Below are 16055 nucleotides of genomic sequence, written 5' to 3' on the forward strand. Positions count from 1 at the left end.
AGCAAGAGCCACATTTAAATTCACCACATGCTTGATGGTTGCGAGTTGAGTTTTTTTGCACTTTGGTTCTTTTTAGCTCCAAATTCATAAGGATACTTCCTGAAGTCCGACTTGCATTTGGCTCAACCACTCCAACCTCACTATCCTTCCCAGTTATGCCATTTTCTGCAACTGCTGCAGAAGCACTGAGCTTTGGTTAACCAATTAACTTCAGCTTGGGCAGCAATAACCTGGGTGACTCAAGTTGAAATCAGTCGAATTCAGCTGAGGGGGCACGATGACCTTTTTGGGAAGGCCCAGGTAATGAGTGCACTACACAAAATAGCTTTTTAAACAGATTTTATTGCACAACTTAAAATATTTGTATTTCATCAGACATAAAATACACAATTCACTTGTGCGTGAGTTGGACAAGTACAGTAGACTTGAGTAAAAGGTAGATGTGGTAAACTTAAACTATGGTAACATGAAGATCACCAGCTTCCAAGCAGACATACTTCCACCATCCTGCTGTGGATCCAGCTGGACCAGATCCTCTAATCAAGCCTTAATCACTGACAGTTACAAAGAAAGCACCTTTTTATCTGAAATGCAATTGACATGAACATTTCTGAAATGTTTGGAGCAAATACAAAATAAGATTCAACAGTATAAATTCTGCTTTGATTTCTTAGGAGCCCGTGTTTAAGAATCAGGCAAACATGACTGTTTATGGCTTTTTTCTGTCTTGCAGAATAGGATGATTGTGGCAGTGAGCATGTACTTCTACATCATAGACACAAAAATGTATAAATGAGCATGGTGCATACAAAAGTAAATGCTATGCATATATTGATAATAATGGACGAGTCAAAACAATAACAACAATCTTGTGATACTTGTGCGCATTTGAGCTGTAACAAGGAATGTTCCATTAATCAGCACATAGAGTTAACTCTGTTAAATAAAGTCTCCCCCTGCAGTTCTCTCTTTTTTTCCAAAAAAAGAACAGTTTGATTGAATTGTGTCTTAAAGCTGGCCTGAGAAGACGCCACAACCCCCCCAAAACAAAAAATACAGGATTTGTTAAACATCTTTTCATTTTTTAAAGATTTTTTCCCCCCGAAGTAACATCACCTGTGAGATGTAGTGTCTGACTCTGCCTAGGACTGTCCTGTCAGTGTTTAACTGTAGAATTAGTCAGTTGTTAAGACATCTTGGGAGTTGCTACGGACTTTTCTATCCTTGTCATGCTTTTCTTCATGGTTGCACCCCTCTCCCAAACTCAACCAGTACATATGGTGCTTAGCGCAAAGCTAAAAGCTTCAATTTTTCTGAACACCCTATCTCACTTGTCAGTGAGGTTTGGGAACATGGCCATCCACGTAGAAGTTCCTGGTGACTTTGGGCAAGGTGACTTCAATCCCATCAAGCTCTGGAGTAAGAATGATCTGACATCCCAGCCTGGAGTTCTCCTGCAGCATCGGCGCCATGTCAAGCATGTCATCCTCCCTATGAATGGATATATGTGTCAATAATAATGATTTTCTTTCGAACTGCATCACATAGATTTGTCAAACTTAATGTGACATGGTTAAATAAGATGGCACTGGTAGAATTCCTACCTCTCTTCAGGTTCTCGCAGTTTGTCAAAATGAGCAGCACTCACATAAACATGACATGTTGAGCAAGCAAGAGACGCCTCACAGGCTCCTAAATATTACAAGACAAATATCTCAACGACAATGGTGCAAGGATAATGGTGTTCATCTACAGCTCATCTGTAACGACCCTCACCTTCCAGGTCAATGCCATGCTTGTGAGCCAGGTAGAGGACATTGTCTCCCACTTTAGCTTTCACAGGGATCTTCTGGCCTGACCGATCTATATACACCACGTTGACACTGAACAGAAGACATCAAACTATTAAAAGCAACAAACAAACAGGTGATACAACATTTCATGTCTGTGATGCATTCAAGATTACATGAGCTTTTAAAATTTGTTTTTTGTTTTTCAAAGAAACGGATAATTAAAGTGTTTATTCCACCATTCTTAACTTATAATATACAAAATATATATAAATAATGAAGTCTGAAAATTGATTTTATCTATTAAGTATCAGAGGTCTATTTTTTAATGTTATCTGGCATTTTATTTATTTTTAAATAAAAATAACTTTAAATGCAACAAGAGGTCTGCTTATTTTTAAGTATGTGCGTTTTAATTTTCCATTTACACTTAAGTCTAACTTCGGCTTTAGTTTTTGACAGAAGTAGCTGTGATAACAATTCTTATTAAAAGTATTACAATGTATCCATGTATGTGCAGTTCACCGTACCCTGTTATTTCACAATAAAAGCCTCAGCTGACTTACACATCCTCAGGGTCCTCTGCATTGGAGCTCCCCTCCTCACTGTGGTAAAGACCTGGGGAAAGAGCAACACAGCCACCATTACTGTGAGAGTATTGAAAGGTGACATCAGCTTCTTCACTTTGATAATGGGACTGATTTACTTATTGCACCCAAGTTTCACATCCCTACTGGGATTGCCGAAACGAAGTTACGCAAGTGTTATTGAACCGACTTTCCAGGCAGATAACTGCTAATTTTACTGACCAAACGTGGCTGGCATCGCCGATGACTGAAACTTCACCAAGAAGAAAACTTATGAGCACTTATTCAGACTTATCGTAAACCAACAGTCCTGACAGGAAAACCGGCTTTAGGCTAAATTTTAGCAGGTTGCATCACTCACCTATACTCGTCTGTAAGTGTCGGTTTATCGTCCGGAGACTATCAAAGGACCCCCTCCTTTGTAAATTAGCCACATTCTTCGCATTACACTTTAACCTGAACAGTGGACACGTGCTACAGTCCGGGATAACTCGAGAAAGCCTCAAAGTCAGTCCCATGCTCGACCGGACTGCAGCAGAGGCCGCCATGACTCTGTTTTGGTCACATGACTGCATGCAGCCAATAGGAAACGAGCAACGGAGCGGCGACATTTATGCTGTGTAGAGCTGCTCTGACAGCAGAGGGTGCCCCCGCGTCACCAGCTGCACGTGAGAGAAGGCCGATTATGTCTGTGTTACAAACGTTTACACGTGGACCTAAATGAACTTATACGATAAAATTTACGGAAAGTGCTAAAAGTGGCAGAGCTCATTATGTTGAAAGGAGCCTGTGAGAGGGACTGCCTATGATAGTCATTAGTGTTGTTGTATTAATATGTGAATGCTGCATTTTTGAACTTTCTTTTCACTGCTTATCTGTTTAACAGGTTGCACATATGAATAATTTTATGATACAGATTACTATAAAAAGTCAGCACATAAAGCTCTCATATATTTTAGAAATTGAAGTACGTATGTAATTAAGTACCACAGGAATTTGTACTGAAGTACAGCACCACAAAAAAGTCTCAAGCTATCCCTCATTTATTTATATTTTACTTTCACACAGGCAGATTTCCATGTAATTCTCTAAAATGAGGAAACTGCACAAGTGAATGACAAAAAAAGTGGCAGGCCTAAAAGAAAACTACCCACAGCAGATGAACAGTATCGGAAAGTCATGTACTTAAGAAAGAGCAGAAGATCCAGCACAGACATGACACACGACCTGAGAGGTGCATCTTGACCCTCTGCATTTGCTGTTTGATTCAGCCTCAACAGACATGGTCTCAGTGAAAGGGTGGATGTGAAGAAGGAACTGCTAAGGAAGGGAAACAGGGGGAAAAGGCTGAGATGGCAACAGGTCTTATGGAATGATGAATCTGAATTTGACATTTCTGGTTCAAATCGTCATCATATATAGGATATAAAGTATCTACAGCCATCTGTAAACCACAGTGGAGACTGTCAGTTTGAGTCTAAATGTCAAAGCTGATAGAATTCAGAATGCAAAAAAAAATAATAATAATTTGATCCACCATGCAAAACCGTCGGTGAAGGATCTGAGAGCCAATATAATATATATTTTTTTCATATGAAAATGATTCCAAACATTCTGTCAGTCCAGTAAAAGCAAACTGGGACAGAAAGCAAAACACACACGCTCACACAATGGAACATGGGAGAACAGTGGTGTGGTGGTTAGTACTGAGTCATCATAGCAAGGTCCTGGGTTTAAATCCACTGACCTTCAGCGTGTTCTCCACATGTGTGCGTGGGTTCTCCTTGGGTACTCTGGCTTTTTCCCACAGTCTCAAGACATGCAGTCAGTGGGATTAGTTTAATTAGTGAATGAGAGTGTGAATGGTTTTTGAACAACAGACAAACAACAGACTGAGACCCATCCAAGGTGTACCCTGCTTCTTACCCTGCTTCTCCTCAGAGGCTGGACCTCAACATTATTAAAGCAGCGTGAGATCATCTTAACAGAGAACAGAACAAAAGGCAGCCAACATCCAGAGAAGAGCTTTGAATTTAATACAAGAAGCCTGGAGAACTATTCCTGAAGACTACTTAAAGAAAGTATAAGAAAGCTTGCCTATGAAAGTACAGGCCATGTTGAGAAATAAAGGTGCTCATACCTAAAGCTGACTTTCAAGCTCCCTAGACTTTTACTATCTATGTTTTTGCATATATACTCTATTTCCATTTATGTCTTCAAATGTTTCAGTAGATATTCAACAAGTATTGTCTTTCCACTGAGTCATTGCTAAAGACTTTTATACAGTTGTATAAACTAGCATTGAAAGACAATACTGAAGAACTAATACCTTAAAAAGAAAATTGACAACGTGTTCCAAATTACATTTAACCACAGGAGACTCATTATAAACTGAAATCAACTAACGGTTAAAAAAAAGAATAGATTGAACTCAGTACAAACAGCAAGATTAGTTTGCCTCCATTAGGCACCGGCACATCTAAGTTATTATAGACTATATAGGTTTTTTATTTTACCTTCTATTTAAACAAAATGTCTTGTAGAAATACATTTTCCATACACTTAGGCGCTATAAGCACATATGCAAGACATACTTCAGTGTTATAATATAAATAACGTCCTAATGTGAAAAAAAAAATATGGCAGTAAATTTCAATCTGTTTAAAAGAAGACATTTTATACAACATACCTACGCAACACAGCTGCAGCTTTGACTAGTCTAAGCCTGTTAAAATTATATGGTTCTGATTAAGGAAGCAGGTTATATTTCAGAAGTATTAGACAGTTTTGCCCCAGTGCTTCTCTCTGTAAATGGCCTACAGTACACAACAATAAATTCATGTTTTGCCCTGTTCTGCATGTGCTGAAGGCAATCTTAGATAAGAAATGATGCAGGCTGGCAGCAGGACCCTGTATGACTGAGACCACTGTGTGTAAAGACAAAGACGTGATGTTATGACTAGAGGCAGGTTAAAGGCTCAGCCGCTCTGTTTCTCTCTTGCTTGGTCTCTTGTGCTCAACTTCCACTCGAGCAAAAAGTCAGCTGCTATTAAACATGTAACCCTTTTGCAGAAAAGCGCCGCGTTGATACTTGAGGTGTAATTTATTGGCCTCGGGGACCCTATAATAAAAAACGATGAGCTCATTCTGTGTGATATCACTAGAAGTCTTGTTTCACTTCTTATCTTTCCTTCACTGTGTCATAATGAACTATGGTTTGGGGAAAAGCAGACACTTAAAGTGGGTTTAAGATGCACACTAAACACCCCATCTGGTTTTGGCTGTGGAGGTTCCTCCCATGTGGATGGCAATAAAAAGTAAATGGGGACCTCTGTCTGCTTTTTTCCCTTTATTTTATAGTAAGCCCTTGCACTCAACTCGCTGGCATATAGATTATAACTTTTAATGTACTCTAAATCCACATAATGAAACACTGTTACACTTTTATGTGTGTACTCAGGCGCGCGCGCACACACACACACACACACACACACACACACACACTCACACACACACACACACACACACACACACACACACACACACACACCTGCACAGTACTATCTGAGTGTCTGAGAAGTCTGTGAATTTAGATCCCCTACTACATCTTTTGTCCTGAGGTCCTGCAGGATCGCTGTGGTGTGTGTGTGTGTGTGTGTGTGTGTGTGTGTGTGCGTGTGTGTGTGTGTGTGTGTGTGTGTGTGTGTGTATTGACATGTATTGGGTGGAGTTTCTTAATGCTTGACTTGGTTAGCTAGGTGGCCTGTAGCTGTTCCTTAAGATTACATTTTCTTTGCTTCCTGATGACTATGCTGTGCAAAAACCCAAACACCCCCACATTCATACTTTTTTAATCTACTCGCAACTGTAATATTTAAACAAGACACTTCTTAGAAATGACGTGGTCACACAGCACACACCCTTGGATTAAAAAAAAAAACCCTCTCTTAACAATTGTTGCTAACCCAGAGTTAAGCAGAGACATTATGAATAGTGCAGAGACATTTTGCAGTTATTCAGTGACCTGGTGAATCTCCAGGAACTACAGCATGCATATATGTGTGCTGTTTATGTTTCCAGGGACATGGAAAAACAATTTTTTTGTCTGCAGTACTTTGGGTGCTTTCAATTACTCCTATCAGCACTCCCCCTGTTCTTTTTCCTTGTTAATGACACCCGACCCTCCCACCTCTCTCCAATGCACCGCAGTGCAGCTTTTCCCTCCCTCTTTTTAACTTTAAACAAGTCCTATTATATAACATACACTCACTGGACACTTTGTTAAGTACACACGAACAGCCTACTTATTTGTTAAATGCAAATTTCAAATCATCCAATCACCTGCAACTCAGTGCCTTTAGGCATGTAGACATGATGAAGGCTACTCACTGAAGTTCAAACTGAGCATCAGTTAAGCGATTCTGAATGTGGCATGGTTGTTGTTGGTGCCAGACCAGCTGGTCTGAATGTTAAAAAAAAACAACAACTGGGATTTTCCTGCATAACCGTCTCTGGGGTTTACAGAAAATGGTCAGAAAAAAAGGAAAATATCCAGTCAGCTACAGTTCTCTGGAAATGGCTTGTTGATGACTTGCCAGAGATCAGAGCAAAATGGCTAGACTCTTTCGAGCTGACAGGAAGGTGACTCAAACAACCGCTTATTACAACCAACGTATGCAGAAGGGCATCTCTGAATGCACAATGCAGCAAACCCTCAAGAAGATCGATTACAGCAGCAGAAGACTACACAGGAGCAATGAAACTGGACAACAGAAAATTGGAAAAGCATTGCCTGGTCCGAGGAGTCTCTTCTGCTACATTCAGGTGTCAATGTTATAGTTTGTTATAAACATGAAAGCATGGGTCCCTCCTGCCTTGCAATAGTCGTTCAAGCTGGTGGTAGTGTAATGGTGTTTTTGTTGGCACACTTTGGGCCCTTTACTTGCTGACCATGTCCATCCCTGCATGATCACAGCATAACCATCTTCTGCTAGCTGCTTTTAGCAGGATAATCACAAAGCTCAAATCATGCCAAGAGAAGAAGAGAAGAGTCCCATCATGGATGTGCAGGTGACAAATCTGCAGTAACTGTCTGATGCTGTCAAAATCTCGGGAATATTTCCAGCGACTTGTTGAATCTATGCCATGAAGAATTAAAGACGTTTCAAAACCAAAAGGGGGTCCAACCCAGTACTAACAAGCTGTACCTAATAAAGTGACCAGTGAATGTATATTTATGTCTATTTATTCAGCCACTGCTAGAAAAATACCATAAAAGATTCACCCTTAACACAAAAATTTGCAGTGCAGGTAAATCCATACGGTATATCTTGCTTTCCACATTGATCTCCAAGCTATTCAAAAGTGATCAATAACAGCCAAAGAGCTGGATGACGTCCCTTTATTTATTTATTTATTTATTTATTTATTTATTTATTTATTTTCATAAGGGTCATGCATAAGTTACCCAATGAGTATTTAACCACAGGGGAAAACAGTCCCCCGAATTTCAGCACATAGGCTACTCATTTCCGAATAGCATTTGTAAAACTTAGTTTAGCCTTAATGGAAAAAAAATGGAGCTATACATGTGGGTGTTGTTATGGAAGCAGTAACATATGGAGTCGAGGATGAGCGCCACCGACTGTGTAAGTCAGAAAGAATTTAGATCACTGACAATAGGAAGATTATAGAATAACAAATTGGATTGTTTGTTTCCATTAAGAATAAAAGAAAGTGTAAGTTCTTGAATGTTTGCGAGTGTTGGAGGATTTTGCTTGAAAATGTCTGCTTTCTGTTCACATTTCATTTCCTGCATTTAATGTCGTTTCTGGCTTTATTGTCAGTATCATCAGTTGTGGTGTTGTTTATTGGGCCACTAAGTTGAATGACAGCAGCAATTTTGTTTGATTTCAGATGTTTTATTGCACTCCTTTGGGACCAATCTGCCTAGAGTTAGATGGATGTCAGATGTGCGATTTTAAGGAAGTGAACAGTTTTAATGCTTTATGGAACAGCACTGGCTTTGAAGCAGCTTTGAATGATGCAGCCAAAGAATGCGTTTACTTCCTTCAGCTTTTAGTGCCCAGCTAAATGAGACCTTTATGTTAAAATGAAATGTCGAGATTAGTTTCATCATCACTGCTGACTATGTTTTGTAATTGAGTTGCATTTAATCTTCATCTTAAAGCTTGAAACCAGTATGTGTTTGCATACTTCATTTCAAGTGCATGCCTGCATATGAGCAGCACGGTTATTGTCCCATCCTCTCCGATGACTCACACACACTAATTAGAAGCAGGTTAAAAAAGAAAGAAAGTGCCCTTATGCCCTTTCATGCTTCACGAGTGTGGGAAAGCTTGTTTCTCAGCCAGGCAAAAAGGAAACTTACCATAATCTGAGTAAACACGGCAACAGCCTGGGACCTGGTATCACGGCATGACGAATGCTTTCTTACTCAGTGTCTGGGAGAGCTTAATGCTTCCGGGACTCTTTCTTTATGTACTGTATGTCAAACATTTAAATGTGAGAAAACTTCAAGAGTCTCCCTAGGGCCTGACGCCGTGTTGCATTGTTTTTGATTAATGACCTTTTACGCGCAACACACAAAAGTTGTGCAGAGGCCAGCAAATGTAACGTTTGCTTTAGTTTGATGTCTAGACGCAGTTTAGTGTTTTCGAACTCTGTTTGACTTCTGTCTGGCCTCTGATAGACAGCATTGACCGCTGGCTGTTGACCTTTGACACCAGATAAAGAAAGGCTGCAGAGTTAGGTCAGAAGCTTGAGGTGATGGAGGTGTAACAAAGTGTGTCAACAAATCTGAATACACAAAGAAATGAGATCTGCTCTAATTTGGCTTGAATGTTATGAACATAAAATGGAGATTTGAAGAGAGAACAGCTGTGTCAACAGCATGATCACATCATTCCATGCTTATCCTTTGTCATTGTCGATGAATCCAATAAAAAGAGCGTCACCAGAAATCCTTTAGTCCACACAGAAAAGTTTCTGACTTGCTTTCCTTGCATGTGACGCCCATCTCCTGGCCCAAGAAATCTGTATTTTGTTTCCTACTTTATCTGCTGTTACTGTCTAACATATTAACTTTTAGCAAACAATCAGAGTAGACAGTGGAGCTGCTGGGGATAGTTTGTTGTGGCTAATGAACACACATTTCATTTGGTACTCTTGCAACTGAAGAGTGGGAGGAGGTTACTTCTGACGTTCTTCTTTTGAGAAATAAAAGCCCAGTTAATTTATACTGACAATGCAACTGGCAATGCAACATGCAGATTAAACAAATTTAATTTAATTTAATTTATTTATTTAGGACAGTGCATGTTAATGAACATAAATGTAAAAAAAAAAAATTACATGAATGTAAACATGCCAGATTATAGCCAAAGGCTAATTTCCATCTGTTGTCCTTAAACATAAAAAAATAGACAATAATTCATAAAAAATCATCATTCATTCATAATAAAAACTCCATCACCAAACATACACATACACACCATTCTGTTCCCAAATAAAACATTAAAACTATACAACTCATACATGATCACACACTTGATTTGTCCATAGCCAGTTTTTAACCTTTGCTTTAAACAAATTGAATGTCGAGCATTCTCTAATGGGTTGAGGAAGACTGTTCCACAGATGGCCACCCTTAACAGAGAGGACGTTCTGCCCAAATGCTGTCCGTCTGTGGGGTATAAACAAGTCTCCTCGGATTGTAGCTCGAGTGGTCCTGTCTGAGCTTTCTTTATGCCTAATAAACTGCTTTAGTGGTGGTGGAGCAAGGGAGTGTAAGACTTTATATATTAAACACACTCTTTTAAGTTTCACTAAGTTATTGAAGTTCAGTAATTTATGTTTTTTTAACACATGACAGTGGTGGTGGGAAGTCGGTTTTTTGTCAAGTAGTTTTAAACTTCTTTTATAAATGTTTTCAATAGTTTTAAGTGTTGTTGGACAAGCAAGTGACCAGGACGTCAAACAATAGTCCATATGAGAGATGATCATTGAGTAAAAATAAGTTTTTGCAACATTCATATTTAAATTATTTTGTATATGATTAAAATTTCGATTATTAAATTTAAGTACCTGGGACACTTTATTTATGTGACTCTTGAAGGATAATGTTGGATCTAGAATGACCCCAAGATATTTAAATTCTGGAGCTAATTCAAGCTCTACTCCATCCAGGAATATGTTTGACTGCTTCAAGTTTAAGGGGCGTTTTGAAAAATACATACAGACAGTTTTTGAGGTGTTCAACATTAGGCATGAGTCCTCCAGCCAGCTATGCATTAATGCTAAAGCAGCTGTAAGATCTTTTGCCACCTGCTGGACACTATTTGCTTGCGTATATATAACTGCATCATCCGCATACATTTGAGCAAATATATTTGGACAGACTTCAGGTAAGTTATTGATAAAAAGAGAGAACAATAAGGGCCCAAGAACAGATCCTTGAGGAACCCCTGTATCACAGTCTAAATATGGAGATTTAACCCCATCCAACACCACACACTGTTTCCTGTGTGAGAGATATGAGGCAAACCACTGAAGAGCCTGACTGGAGATATTAAACTGAGTCAATCTGGACAACAATATCTGATGGTTTACAGAGTCGAAAGCCTTCTTCAGATCTAAAAATACAGCTCAGAAATTGGAAATTGGAATCTAAAAATTCTAGATTCCAGCTTTGGATATTGCAATTATGTGATTTTTCCAACATATTTTTTTCTCTGTCTGCTCCACTGCACGGATGGCCGTGGCTCATGCCAACGTATTTTGCCAAAAATAAATTTTACATGGTCAAGGCTATCTTGATTCAAACTTTAGGCTTGTAGAGACATATTTCTGTGTAAAGTATCACGGAGAATATTGTTTAAAGAGAACTTTATGCCACACAGAACTGTGGAAAACAAAACAACCAGCACCCTGTTCCTCTTTTTCGGTCTATTTACAGAAACAGGACCGTGCAAGAGCACGGTGCACTAATGTGCTTCTTGTCACTGATTTTGCCGATTAAAAGAAAAACACCTCACAGGATTGAGTGTACCATCTTCTTCAGCTTCTTCTTCTGTCAGAGCTGCTAAAGCAAATTGAGCTGTCAATCACACAGTGGTCATCGTGGAAATGTCATCAATTTCCAACTTGGAACATCAGACTGTGAACCAACAGACTGCTTCCTGTTGTCAAGGCAGCAAAATGATTGATAACATTAAGTAAGGACAGACGTGCTTCTAAAAGCAAGTCTCTCCACTGAGAAGCCATTTTGATAAAGCCTCCAGCCACATATTTGGGCAATTAATATGAAGCATTATCTAAACGAGCTTAAATTTCAGTGGTTAGTGGGATATAAAACTGCATGTTTGACAGTTATGTTGCCCCATTTCAGGACATTTGAATGTTACATCTGTTTAAAGTCTCTAGTAGGGAGTGTTCATCTGCATGCTTATAGGACTGCCACTTAACAAACAGTGCTAAAAAACTTGTATTCCATTGCATCGCACTCTGATTTGGAAATTGTTATCCATGCCTTCATGTCATCACATCTTGATTGTTGTAATTCATTGTTCATTGGTTTTAACAAAGCATCCTTGGAACGTCTGAGGTTATTCGGGATGCCATTGCGAGGAGTACTCACATGTCACATCCTTGCTAATTCAGTGGCACTCTTTCCCTGTTGACTTGAGAGTCCACTTTAAGATTCTGGTTTTGAGTTTTTCACATACATCAGTGAACCTTTGCATCCATTCATTCCCATCCCATCATACAAGGTTGAGAACTAAAGGCGACAGAGCTTTTGTAAAAGTGGCGCCCAGACTCTCTCCCCCTGAGCCTGAGATCTGTGGACTCCATAGTCTCGTTTAAAAGGCAGCTAAAAATTCATCCTTTAAAACTTGCTTTGTGGCAATTTTTTGATTTCATACTCCAGCATTTTTGTTGTGAAGCACTTTTGGATATTTATCTTGAAAGACTCTATATAAATGAAATTTAACTTTACTAGGTGCATATGAAACTAATCAGATCAACTCGCACATAAAGACATGCAGATAATTAAGTCCAAATGACAAAGACTGGCTATTTGTGTGTGATGTGTGTGTATGTCCATGGTGTTTAGTGTGCTGCTGTTGACATATGGTTGTAACAGTGACCATAATTGACCCACCTGGAGTTCCAGACCTAGCCTCTGTTAAGCATTTAGTCAGAGAATGACGTCTCCTCGGGGACTGAGAGGCGCTAACTCTGTGACAAACTGGACTCTGTTTCACTCCACACGTTCCAAGAATCCATTTTTACTGCAGCTGTAAATGTTTCCTCATTTCAACAGTATATTTCAAAATGAAGGATCAGCCTGTATCAAATATCATTCTTACATGTCACATTATAAATTTAGCTTCAGTTTTTTATTTAATAATAATAGAAAAAAAGAAGAATAAAGGGGTGCTTGCCAGCGCGTGCTCACTCTGTCCAAGCTAATGCACAATCTATATGTGGTTAGTGTTTGACTTTGTTGAACATTAACATTTCTCAAACTGTCATGTCACACTGAATTCAAGACAGATGTTTTTTTTATTGGCTCAACCAGCATGAACAGGCTCTTGCCTGTTTTGCCCAGGCAAACATCAATGCATTACTAAGCCTCTTATTTGCATTCATCCATTTTTGTGCGTCTTTTTAGTTCACACTCTTTAATAGTTAAACTGCATGCGTCAGCTTCTGCCTTAGGCTCAAAGCACAGACAGGTAAACAAATGATTTGGTTGAAGTAACTAAGGCTCAAATTTTACTTTTGTGATGATTAAACCTGGATGTTGACTAGAACATTTTCCCAGTATATCACTAAGGTAAACATTGTTCTGACTGTCTAAATGTTATTTATATTCCATAGATTAATTGAACACTTTCTCTTTTTAATCTCAGCGAATTTTTTACAAAACGTGTCAGTGAACTACGGGCACAAACTCTAGACATAATTTCTGCATGACCCAGCATACCTCACTTATATGTCATTCGCTTTCAAACTCTACGTATCTCCTTTCACCCTTTCTCAAATAAACCCCCATCTCTCACCGGCTCACCAGCAATGACCAAAAACAAACATGAGCACAACTTTTCTTCACGTCAGACACACATATCTGCAGAATAACCAGTCTAAACAGAGTTATCAGTGCAGCTGGCAGACTGGAACGACTCAGGGAATCACGAGACAGGAAACTTATTTTGTGTGTGGCTCTGCTATTGTTTTATAGTGCGTGACTTGATATCAGACTATTTATACAAACAATGTATTTCTTAATTTTTAAAATTACAAAGCGGCCGCTTTGGGAGACTTGAATGTATTAATACTTTATTTCCTTTAAAGGCCACAAAGTCTGCAGGAAAACATTTAAAACCCCCATCGTATCAGGCTGTTAATGAGATCTAGATTTGGTCAAGGTCAACAATGGCTTGTTAAAAATGATTTATAATAAAGGATATTAAATGATTGTTCTGATATGAAATAATAAGTTAAATCTTTTATGTCTGGAGTTTATCGTTGCACGTGTGAGGGTACGTGCCATTTGTGTGTGCAGTATACATCCTAACGACAGCGTCTCCTGTCTGTGTGGTGTTGGTGTCTGGAGCTTGACGTGTTATCACTGCAGAGCAGGGATGATAAGAGATACACTGTGTAGGCCAAGCATGGATATGTCGCTGTCCTTACTATGACTGTTCATAGTGGCGCTTGCTATCCCCAAGTAGCTGGTTTAAAGTAGGACCACATTTACAGATAAAAAGTTTTATATGATTTGCCACAAATTAAACTGCTATATTGGGTTTAAGCCAGAAAAAAAATAAAAAATAAAAGTGCTGCTGAGTTAAGTAAATGGGCGAATTCCAACAGAGTCTAAAGAAGTTGTGTTAAATCAAGTTAAATTCTTTCTGACAACTTTTTTAAATAGTCAAATGCTTGTTTTCTGCATACAGGCCATAACTGTCTAGTCTAGAAAACTTGAAAAGCTACTAAAAGAGAATAAAAGCACCTCCTGCAAAGAGATCTGTTTTGCAATGGTTTCAAGGATCTCAACATGTGTGAAATCAGTTAAAGTTCTGCCATACAAACAGCTCCTCAGTAAATTTGTTTTGCAGTCATGAAATTAAATCTGCAACCACTGAGCGTGAGCGAGATGCAGACAAGTTTTTTTTTCCCCTTCTTCTTCTTCTAGTGCACTTCAGATTTAATCTGTTTTTTGTCTTTGGTTGGCGTTAGGGCCCAAAGCTCAACGGTGGTTGAAGACATGTGAGAAGATTAGTCTCTCTGAGCTCTAAGAAAGCTGTGATGATTTAAGATTTAAGCTACGCTTAAGCAAACTTAAACAAAGCCTTCATTCTTTTTACATCTACATTGTTTGTGCAGCAGGCCGAAGGAAGATTATGAGGGGACAGATTTATGAGGAGATGGATGAAGGAGTGTGCAAGAGAAACAACCCAGCTGCATCTAATCAAAATCAGGAAAAGTCATCTTGTTCAAATTGGCACTGAATTTTTATTATAATATGAATTCAGAAAAGACACATCCAATTACATGAAGTGTATTCCAAAGAAGAGTTGAGGGTTTATATCACATATTTTGTTAAGTAAATGAACTTCAAGTCACTTTTCATATTCTAAAAATTTGTCTACTGTGTGGAGATGTTATAATTTGCATGACTTTCATTATGGAAATTAACACATATGCATATGAGCATATGTGTGGTTTTTTTTCTCACCACTTGCAATGTTGATGGTTTGATCTCCAGCCCACTCGTACACATTTAGTAGAACCTGTCGTTACAGTGAAGAGATGCTATGTTAGTCATGTCTTCACTTTCCCTTTACCAGTTGATACATTTCAGCACCCCTCACCCGGCATGTCCATCACACTCTCTCTGTCCCACACACAACAGCACACCCACAATATTACATGTAGGCCAGTGAGGCGATGATAAAGGCCTGGCAGGTGGCAGTTGAACGGTCTGGTCGGATTGTTCCTGGAAATGACGCAGCTGTTAGCGGCACCCTCTCAGCCGAGATCGTGTATCTGCACTGGGCATTGCAGAGCTTCTGTCACCCACTGTGTGAATTATTAGTCTGTGGTTTCCTGTTGTCACGGTCAAAAGCACATACATCAAAGCACGTATACAGCCATGCTGCCACATGCATGATGTATGTATACACTGGAATGTAAATGCGGAGGAAAGGAGGGGTTTTTTTTTTAGTCACCTCTTTTAACACTTTAATGTAGTGTAGAATTCATGCAGACTTAGACAATAGCCGTCTTGTGCCCTGATAAGAGACCAGACCAAAAAATCAGACACTTCGTGAGGTGATGTGATGTGAACAGGTGTGTCTGATGCTACTGTGTGTGTGTGTGTGTCACTGTGGCATCAAGCGATCGCACAATGCAGGTTTAGTCATACGCATTCCAGGACATGAACACTCATAGCTGACACTGTACACATCAAAACAAGCCATCAGAAGCAGACAGACAGAGAAATGATCATACAAACTCACACAAAGGGTGCTATAATTATCCTCATACACTTACCTCATCCATTTTCTCAAGTCTGTACCGAAGGCAGCGAGTCTTCATATCACTTCATAGAGACAAGAAGTAAATCTGCAAACACATTCAAACAACC

General features: G+C 39.2%; 1 protein-coding gene across 1 annotated transcript; it reads right to left on the reverse strand.

Moving 5' to 3' along the window:
• Window positions 1-321: 321 nt before the first annotated feature.
• fdx2 (ferredoxin 2) lies at window positions 322-2960 on the reverse strand. The gene is made up of 5 exons (XM_085163772.1): window positions 2739-2960; window positions 2357-2408; window positions 1777-1883; window positions 1605-1692; window positions 322-1491 (listed from the first exon to the last, which is right to left on the reverse strand). Exons 1-5 carry the CDS (start codon window positions 2950-2952, stop codon window positions 1335-1337), a joined length of 618 nt encoding a protein of 205 aa, XP_085019898.1. The 5' UTR covers window positions 2953-2960; the 3' UTR covers window positions 322-1334.
• Window positions 2961-16055: the final 13095 nt, after the last annotated feature.

Source organism: Neolamprologus multifasciatus, chromosome 6 (genome assembly GCF_963576455.1).
Source record: "Neolamprologus multifasciatus chromosome 6, fNeoMul1.2, whole genome shotgun sequence".
Classification (NCBI taxonomy): Eukaryota; Metazoa; Chordata; class Actinopteri; order Cichliformes; family Cichlidae; genus Neolamprologus; species Neolamprologus multifasciatus.